The 10,257-nt window shown below is 36.4% G+C and overlaps 1 protein-coding gene across 1 annotated transcript in view; it reads left to right on the forward strand.

Annotated features, from left to right (window-relative positions):
* Positions 1 to 10,257, forward strand: part of ARAP2 (ArfGAP with RhoGAP domain, ankyrin repeat and PH domain 2) — a 177,262-nt gene that overhangs the window by 89,818 nt on the left and 77,187 nt on the right. The window contains exons 16-19 of the mRNA XM_012644474.1: positions 8,157 to 8,301; positions 8,716 to 8,818; positions 9,485 to 9,683; positions 9,881 to 9,944. Coding sequence (XP_012499928.1) covers positions 8,157 to 8,301; positions 8,716 to 8,818; positions 9,485 to 9,683; positions 9,881 to 9,944 — 511 coding nt within the window. The remainder of the gene's footprint in view (positions 1 to 8,156; positions 8,302 to 8,715; positions 8,819 to 9,484; positions 9,684 to 9,880; positions 9,945 to 10,257) is intronic.

Raw genomic sequence — 10,257 nt, forward strand, 5'->3', positions numbered from 1 at the left:
AGATGTTAGATTTGATCTTGCAGTAGAGAGATACTTTTTGAGCATATATAAATGCTTCCAGGCACAGATAATATTTCATGTAGTGCAGCAGGGATTTATACTGGTTGGAATGCCAAGTGAATTCTCACTGGTGTTCACTGATGTCTACCTTCGGGCCAACTGATTTTGTTTCATATTTTAAGGGTTATTGCAAAAAAAAAAAAAAAAAAAAGGGCAACTCAGCTCCTTCCCTTAGGGATGGACACCCCAACTGGGAGATAATATAGATAAATATGAACACATAGGAAAAACTGGCAAGTTTTCTGGCCATGTTCAGGTAGAGTACTAAGTGATACCAAGTAGCTCAGTTTGTTCTGATGCAGTATGTGTATGTGTGTGTTTAAATAAAATCAAACTTAAGCTTGGTTTCACAAAAGGTGATGGGAATCACTTTGATTTAATAGGAAGGTTGCAGGTTTGGAGAATTCTCTGAGCAGAGTCACAATGAGCATTTATCCATCCAACTCTTTGTGTCAGGCTTGTGCTAGGCAGTGGGAATGTAAAAATAAGTAAGATACAGGCCTCATGCTCACGTTACATACATTCAAACTAATTCAAGAACTATAGGCAGGAACATATAGTGAGATCTATCTTCCTGGAGCAAAGAAAGTCTAAGAGAAATTAAGCTGTGGCGGCCGGTTGACCGTGGCATTGACTGGCTCAGGCGCCTGTGTTGATCCCTGGGTGGTGCATTCCGCTGCATCGTTTGATCAAAGGAACAAGAGGATGACAAACAAATTCACTTTAGAGCATCAATCCTGACACTTGTGCATTTGAAGTGATTATTTTGGTATTATAAATGCTTTATTTCCAAAAAAAAATTATTTCCCAAAGCAGAATATATTGGAATTAACCATACTTTATTAGATTTTTCTGAAAAGAGTGGCCGTCCTTTCGTGATCATATACTATATGTAAGGCATTGCTTTGCTTCACATACCTTGATTGTAATCCTCATAACAGTCTGCAAGACGGTTGATGTTATGCTCATTTTCACGCGACAAACGAAGAAGCTCAGCAGGAAGCAGAATTTCACACCTGACTTGTGTCATCCTTGCTATTGTAACACTTCGATCTTGGTCAAAGTGTCACAGCCAGGTGACAGTAGGATGGCAGAGCATTTTATCCTTTCAATTTAGTTGATTTTGGTTCTTTCAGCAATTGATTTTTGTCTTCCTTTGTTCAGCTTTGCCAATAATAAATGGTAAATTTACTGAGGTTTTTTTTATCTTCTGTTGCTCGTATTAGTAATTAATTCTTAACTCAAAAGTTAACTGATCAGAAAAGGTAAAGTATCTGGATAACTTGTGAATTGACTATGTCAATTACTAAAATAATTGAATAAGGAAATTAATGTACTTATAATAAGTGTTAAATCTTTCTAGAATGCTGCTTCTAAATACTGAGATCGTAGACTCGCTTTTCAAACCACTTGACTTTTACAAAGATCAACTAGGGATTGGGATACAGGATTTTTTTCCTGCAGTGTTTCAAAGTATCAAAATCATTCTGTGGGTTAAAAAATAAGCTTGTGTTTATTTTTTGATGATTATGGTTATAACATTTATAAACTTATCAGTTTTCTTTAATATTTCCTTGAAATAGATTTTTTTAATTACTTGAGTATCACATCGATGTTCTAAACAGTTGTAACTAAATCATTCTTTAATCTTTTATAAATTAACTATGGATTTTTTGGTTAAAACTTATTTCAAAAAACAGAAACCAGTTCATTCTCTGTATGTGTAATGTAATTAGGGGTATTTTCCCATTTTAAAACATTCTTTTTTTAAGTACTATGAAAGTAAGCTTTTGTATTTTGGATATGCTGCACAACAGCAAAGATTTCGTTTTAAAGTAGTCTCCCTGTAGGGCATTGTTTGACTGTCTTTATTTCTTCCATCCAGTTTATCAGCCAGTTGGCTACTCTCCATCTCCACTTCCTACTCCCAGTCGCCCTCGCGTTCTGCTAGGCTGCAATACTCTCCTTATTTGTCTCCCTGTCTCTGTCCTAGCTTCCCTCTGAAATTTTCCTCAAAAAACAGGCTTAATCACCTTTGAAATGTAAATCAGATCATGCAGTTCCATTGCTCAGGCACATTTGGTGGCTTCCCATTCTTTATTGGGACCTACAAGACCTTCTGAGACCTCCTCCTCCCTTCATCTCCTGCCATTCCTCTCTAAGCTCATGTTGTCAGGGTGCGTTGGTTTCCTCTCTGTTACTGAAACATGCCGCGTCCTTTTCTGCCCGTTCTGGACTGTTGCAGTTACTGCTCACTCTGCAAGGAGAGAACTTCTCCCAGTCTGGCTCCTTCTTTCAGGAATCAGTTCAATGCCCACTGGTCAGTGAGGCCGCTTTGGCACCGCACTGAAGTGTGAACCCACTGCAGCTCCCTCTTCCATAGGACCCTGCCTATGTCTGTCGTAGTGCTGACTGCATGGTCTCAGACGATCCCGTCCTCATGTATTTGTTTCTCCCTTCTCCTGGAGTGAAAGCTCAATGGGGCATCGGCATTTTCTGGCTTTTTCAGGGTTATGAAATCTTTGGTGCCTAAAACAGTGTCGACACATAGTAACACATGATAAATATTTGTTGAATGAATGACTGTCTCTTTAGGCAAGTTAGTACCAGTGTAAACATGAGAGTCCCATATTAATATTTTGGTTTTGATCTGTATATCAAAAGATACAATTGCTGGTACAAAGCATATTTTGTGCAGAAAGAATCTATTTAAAAATGAAGAAAGGAAAAGTTGAACTATCACGAAAGTTAAAGTTATGGGTTTGTTTCTTTTTCCCTCTCTCAAGATTCTGCAGTGTTCTTACTGCTATTGAGCACTAGATTTATGAAAAAAATGAATTATTTGGAAAGATTTAGAGATTAAAGTGTGGTTGTCACCTTTGCCTCTGAAAGGCAAGCACCTGGACGAGACCACTCCATCAGTACCTGTCAGGATGGCCATAGAGCAAAAGGATTAAAAATGGAGACAAAAGTCCGGGAATAAAAATGCATGCAGTCCTTCCGAGAGTTAGAGGCTTCAAATTGCCAGTTCAGGTTTTCATAACTTGAAGTTTCTCTGGCCTCTGGTTATGAAGACTGATCTGTATTTTTCTTTTTCTTTTTTTTCCTTTTCAATTTAGTGTTCATGGAAGGAAAGATTGATAGCTCTTGTTAAACCTAAGTACAGAGCTGAATAATAGCGTCCTTGTTTTGTTTTCCGTTTTTCCCCCTCAACCATATTTTTTTCCCTTGGTATCTTAAATTTGATTTGTTTACACAGTGTTCGATTTTTAAAAAGAAAATGGTGATATGGTTTACTAGAAACTCTATTTCAGTTCGTTCAATTTTGTAGATGAACACTGAGGAATTTTGAAGACCTTTTGTTCTATGAAAGCCTAGGTTGTGTAGCTTAAAAATGTTTTTTCGAGGCTAAAACATATCACCTATTTTAAATGAAAAGAATAAAGAGGATTCCTAATGTGTATTACTATTTTAAGGGGATGTTAAATATTGTCAGTTGAGGAAATTCTTCATCAGGAAACAACTTCCCGGTTTTGAAAAATAATAGTTCCCCCTTAACTACCTCAGATTGATTAAACACATATGTATTAGAAGGTATGACTGCTTCTCTACCCTCATACATTTTTAAAATGGACATACATAGTCCAAGCATATAACAGGGACAGAGAGGCATTATGTGCAGTGGTTAAGAGGGTAGCTTCTGGAACCCAACTACCTGTGTTTCACCCCCAGCTCTGATACTACTTGTGTGATCTTGGGAAATCAATTACGTGCCTTTGGAAAGGGTACAAGGAAGGGGGTGTGTAACAATATTAATACAACTGACTAATAGGTTGTTCTGAGGATTCAATGAGTTAGTGCATATAAAATGTTAGAACAGTGCATGGCACACAAATATGAGGGGATGAGGAGGAGGAGGAAGAGGAGTAGTGAAGGGCTTATGTATAAACACATAGGTTCCTGGCCTGTGAGTCTGGGCATGTTGTCCTACAGGCTGTAGCTGGCAACCATGGTACTCAACTCTATTATCCCTACCATTCCATAGTAGTATTAAAATAGGTCACCTCTGGAGTTCTTTACCCATGCTTAGCTAACGCCCACAGTAATGTTTTTCTTGGCAGATCTAAGCATGAAGATTGAGCAGAAAGAGTGAATAAACCCCTCTGGCCAGTCTACCCACTTCACTTACATCTTACACACGCGCTCCTGTTTATTGTACAGCTGAGTCCTGAGAACGACTCGTTCTGTGGTCCTCATTCTGTGCACATCTTCTAGTAACAGGGGGACATCTGCAGGTGAGAAGGTTTCATGGAGGGTGTTGATGTTTCTCAAAGTCAAACTCAGGAGTGCACATCTAAATTGGCCTAAGCAAACTAATATCGTCCAACATAATCGCGCTAAAACTTTTCGTTGCTTCCCAAATCCATGGGAATGTCAGTATTTCCTATCACAGCTTTGTTATTATAAGTGCTCAAAGGAAGTATCTGTGCCTGCCTTGTCCAACCTCTGGCCCGTTTCACTGATGTAAATAAAGCTAACAAATGGTTGTAGAAGTGATAATGCTTCAGGACTAAATCTCTCCAAGGCTACAATTCTGACGTAAAACGAGCTTGTACCCACCTTTTTCAAGAGATCTGTCATTTGTTTCCCATTAGAATTTGCATAATTGGATTCTGCATTCATGCTTATTTCATGATCATTTCATTTGGTGCTGTTTGTTTAAGGCCTTCAAATGGCTCCCTCTTGTCTACCAAGAGAGGGACACACTCCCGAACACCTGTCGTGTAGGACTCTCGGGGTCTGGCCTCCGCCTCCAGCCCGCGGTCTGGCTTCCCGTTTCCCAGCTCCACGTGCGGTCTGGTCTTCAGCCAGATAGGGCTTCTGCAGCTTCACCTTTCTATGGCTTCCCTCACACTGTTCTTTCCCAGAATTATGGAATGATGGAAGTTTGGAATGAATTTTTTTGCTACCTTAGAAAATTCCCACCTTGGTCATAAAGGACCATTTTAAAGGATTTTTCTTTCTGTGCAGTTTTTTCTTATTGCTCTAGTCTGATGGTAGCTTCCCTCCTTGAATGCTTCTATCCCACTAAACAGACCACCTGATGGTTATCATTCCAAACACATCTCCGCTTTCATTGGATTACAAGCTGCCTGAGAACAGGGGTAGAATTCCTAATCTGTGCCAGTGATTATCCATGTACTGAATAATTGTGTACTTTTTCCTTTATTCTCTTACGAAAATTATTCTAGTCATCTGAGTGCATTGTTTTGAAACTATTTTATAACTCCCTTTGATTAGTAGTGTAGCTTTGCTTTTTCTTATATATTAGAAATCTTTAATAAATATTCATTTAAAAATTATGGCATTTCATGATTTTCATCTAAATGTGCAGGGAATCTACTGTGGCTCTGGATTTGAGGGCCCTGGAATAACATTTCACTTTCTACTAGGAATTGCTTGGGTTCTGTTAGCTTTCCTTTCCAGTACTCATAACGGATTTCTTTGTGCTGTTTACTTCTGCCAGTTGTGATTGGACTTTTCATTTGGCGATTTGTTTTTCAGAATATAGTGATCCTGTAGCTCTCAAGGCATCTACCTTTTGAGTGTTTCTCTCAGTGATTGTTTTTTGAGGCCAAATGCATTGTCTTGTTTCTTTCTTTTTCTTCTCATCCCCACCCCCATTTAAAATTCCAGTGATACGATGAAGGAACATTTAAAAAGCAGTTTAATATATATATTTTAACTTTTTAATTTTTAATTACTTTGACTTAATATGCAATTTACAGAAAAGTTACAAGACTAGTGAAAAGAATTCCCATATACCTTTTATCCAGATAGCTCAAATATTAACACTTTACATTTGCTTTGTTCTCTTTTCTGTACATGTGTATGCGTACACAGTCACACATGTATTATAGTACACACAGAGATGCATATATATGTGAGCGTATGTGTATCTGTTTCTCTCATGGTCTCCCTATATATGCATACTTATTGTTAGAACCACTTCAAAGTAAGCTGCAGAAAGGATGCCTCTTTGCTCCTAGTACTACAGTATGTATTTCTTAAAAAGAAGGGCACTTTTAAATAATACACTAAAGTAGAACGGTGATTAAACTTTGTAAATTATCTAATTTGTAGACTTTATTCATTATATTTAATCTATAGATCTTATTAGTCTTAATGTCTATGACTAATGATCTAGTGTATATTTTAAATCTAAAATTGCAGGTTGCTTGTATAATTTCATTCTTGGCAGTAACTTACAATTTGAGGAATTGTACAATCTCTAGAGTCCAAAAACAGGGTGATGCGGTGAAAACTCTAAAATAATTTCCTTTATCTAGGGAAACTGAAAATTCCAAACAGTTTTTCTTTATGGTATCATTGATGTGAAATATTTGAGTTTAATATTTTACCTTGTTCAAAGAATTATTTGGCAAACTACGTTTGAATCATGTCATTAAAACCTACCTAATTAAAAAAGAAATGAAAATAATACAAATTTAGAATTTAGTTTTCACATTAGTGTCTTCAATGGGAAATATATAATATATATGATTTTTTTTGCTGCTCAATTAGTGAGACTCCTTGTTTTAGTTTTTTAAAGTGGGGAAAGTGAACGGAATGATGAAGAATAATAAATTCTGGCAATGCAGAGGCACGGTATTCGAAGTTATTCTGTCTGATTGGCATTTGTCACTTTGGCTTCCTTTGCATTTATACTTTCAGTGCCTGAGGTTCGGTCAGGAAATGAGCTAAATGCAAGGAGTAACGTTGGTCGTTCTGGAATGTGTAATAATGTAAAGCCCAGTAGAAGATTCAAGTAGTAAATGCACACTTTATAGTTGCACGTAAGTTTCAGGCTTCAGTGGGAGTGAAAGAAACCTGGGAAGACCCCTGTCTGCAATGGCTCCTTTTTCCAACCCCTGGTCTGCCACTAATTGATGATCCTTGTTACCAGTATTTTAAATCTGATTTTTGTTTTACCAAAGCAATACGTGCACATGGTTTTAATGGAAAACAGAAATTTGTTCCTTATTTTTTCATTTCTAAACTTTATCCATTTGTGGTAAATTTTCTCATTTTTATTTCCTTCTCTTTTCTTAGAAGTAATGTTAATTGGATGTTGGACCTTATAAACTGATCATTTGATATTATCTTATTTTCTATTTCTTGTTTCTCTTTTGGGGAGAGTTCCTTTTCTAAGATTTCCTTTTTAAAATTTTTATGTGTCAAGAATTTTGTGTGTGTATGTGTGTACGTGTCTTCTTTTTCCTTTCAGAGAATGCCGTTCTTGTTGTGTGGATACAGTATCTTCCCTTACCAGTCTGATATTAATTATAGGTTACAAAATGTTATTTTGTGTTTGGTCTCTGTCTTTCATGTTGGAAGCTTTCTTTAAAATTTGTTTTAACAATAACATTGATTATTATATGGTCATCACTCTGCTCATCACAAATTCTCACAGCCATTTTACAAGAGAGTTGTTATTTTCCCTACCGTATTACTTTACTATGGCTGATGGAACAAATTACCACAAACTTGGTGACTTGAAACAACAGAAATGCATGCTCTCACGGTTTTGGAGGTCAGACATCCAAAATTAGTATTACTGGGTTGAAATCAACATGTCAGTAATGGTTGTGCTTTTTAAGCAGGCTCTATAAGAGAATCGCTTCTTGGAAGTTTTCTTTCAAATGGTTGGATTCAGATAGTCAGAAGATTCCACCAGTCTCTAGCTGAGAGTATGGGATGGGAGTCTTTGATATTCCTGGCTCTAGCATTTTGTACATAAAGCTGGGGAAGTTGTACTGTTTAGTATATTGAATGCCATGGAATCACTTTATTTCCAGCGTGAATCTCACCTCTGCCTCCAGGCAATGCTTGAGCCTCCCATGTTCGAATCTAGTGGTTCTGATTTCTCCAGAGTAAAGGACCCAGCTTTCACATGGGTGAAGAGGGGTTGTTGCTTAGCTGCTTAGCACAGTGGAAAAAATATATGGGTCTAACTAACCAAATATTTATATTTATATATAAATTAGATTTGTGATACAGGTTAATTTATTATTTGCTTTGTTTTGCATTCTTAGAGACAAATAAAAAGTGGTGTGTTCTGGAAGGAGGCTTCTTGAGTTACTATGAAAATGACAAGTCTACCACACCTTATGGCACCATAAATATCAATGAAGTTATCTGCCTGGCTATACAGAAAGAGGACTTCTATTTAAATACCGGGTAGGTCTACCATTAAATAATTAGAGATGAAAAGTGTTTTGAGATAATTATTATACCAGGTAATAAGGGTTTTGTTATCATTTCAGTTCTTCCTTTGCTTCCTTTAGAAGAGTTTAATGGTGTCTTAAAGCCTACTCATACCTTCTGAAAGTTCCTTTGGTAATTCACTAAAAAGTAGGAAAATTAAAATATATTAATACGATGGGATAACATATTCGCCTCAAGTCTTATGTGAATATATAGCATTTAATTTTTGACCATAGTAGTCATTTAATTTTATGACTTATTTAAAATAATGGACTAAAGACAAAATTTTTGTGTTCACTTAATGACTATCATGGTTAAAACAGGTAAGGAAGGTTTTAAAAGAGCCAAAGATAACCTGTGGTACCTTTTTATTCATGTTTGCTGTAGGCCCGTCTTTATCTTTGAGATCTACTTACCCTCAGAACGTGTGTTTTTATTTGGAGCTGAAACATCTCAAGCTCAAAGAAAATGGACAGAGGCAATAGCCAAGGTATTTAAATATTATATTGTTACCCTAAATCCAGAGAAGATTCTTAACTTGGAGTCTGTGGTGAGCTTCAGGGATCCATGAAAATTTTATGTAAGATTCTGGGAAGAAGGTCATTCTTCATTAGGTGTTCAAAGAATATAATTAAAAGAGGTTAAGAACTACCTTCTGAGAGCCTTACACAGAGGAGAAAGTTGATGGTTAGGACCTTGGGAAAATCATTTTTTGAATTAAGGCCATGTTTTTATTGGTTAAGATATTCTCAATATTGTAAAGTCACTTCTGTGTATGTCTTTTTATGTAGGTAGATATCTTACTGAAGATGTCTACAAAGGTAAAGGGAACAAATTCCGTAAAAGACACAAAAGGAGAAAAACATTGAAGGTTGACGTTTTGAAAAGTGCCACAAATCAATTAAGAGAATGTCTTCCTATTTCAGTTCTGTATTTAGCAAGAAAAAAGATTTAAGGTGCTACCATATGAAAATGCATTATAGCTACTCAGTTTTAAGACTGATAAGTTTAAATAATTGTTTCGAATTTTGGGTTACTTATCAATCTTTAAAAGGAAAAACGAAGATAATTTTTCCATGTTCCGTCATATCTGTAGATAGGGAAGGAATTTCCCATTTTCACTGTCTTTATTACTTTTTTGTATTTGTTTTAACAGCATTTTGTTCCCTTATTTGCTGAAAGCTTAACAGAGGCTGACTATGATTTGATTGGTCAACTCTTCTACAAAGACTGTCATGCCCTGGATCAGTGGAGAAAAGGCTGGTTTGCTATGGACAAATCTAGTTTGCATTTTTGCCTTCAAATGCAAGAAGTTCAGGAAGGTAGAATGCACTTAAGAAGACTGCAAGAGCTGAGTAAGATTTTTTTTTCCTTCCCTCTTATCTTTGGAACACAATTCTTTATTACATGCAATAATGATAGCTTTTTGTACAATTATGATGGCTCACTCCTGAGCTTATGACTAAGTAGTATTAACAATTGTGTCTTGTGGGCATTTAGTGTAATACTGTAAAAAAAAAATGTTTATGCTTTTTATTGCTTCTCCCTTCAGCAATCAGCACAATGGTTCAAAATGGGGAAAAACTGGATGTCTTACTCTTGGTAGAAAAAGGGAGGTAAGTGCCTTTTTGCTTTTTACTCTTTATCCCAACAACTAGGAAGTGGGATAGTTTAGTTATTCTCTTGGGGGAGAGACCATTATTTTAAAACCTGTTGGAAATTTTCTGAATCATATATATAAAATATATATAGTACACCAGTGAAGTTTAGATATTTTTATATTTTTATGACAAAATCATTGTGATCAACTATTATAGTTTTCTACAGACCCAGATTCCTTTGGGACATTACATTTAAATATTAAAAGCAGTTTGGCCGGGTGCGGTGGCTCACGCCTGTAATCCTAGCACTCTGGGAGGCCGAGGCGGG

This window comes from Propithecus coquereli, unplaced genomic scaffold, assembly GCF_000956105.1.
Source record: "Propithecus coquereli isolate 6110/MARCELLA unplaced genomic scaffold, Pcoq_1.0 Scaffold213, whole genome shotgun sequence".
NCBI classification, from domain to species: domain Eukaryota; kingdom Metazoa; phylum Chordata; class Mammalia; order Primates; family Indriidae; genus Propithecus; species Propithecus coquereli.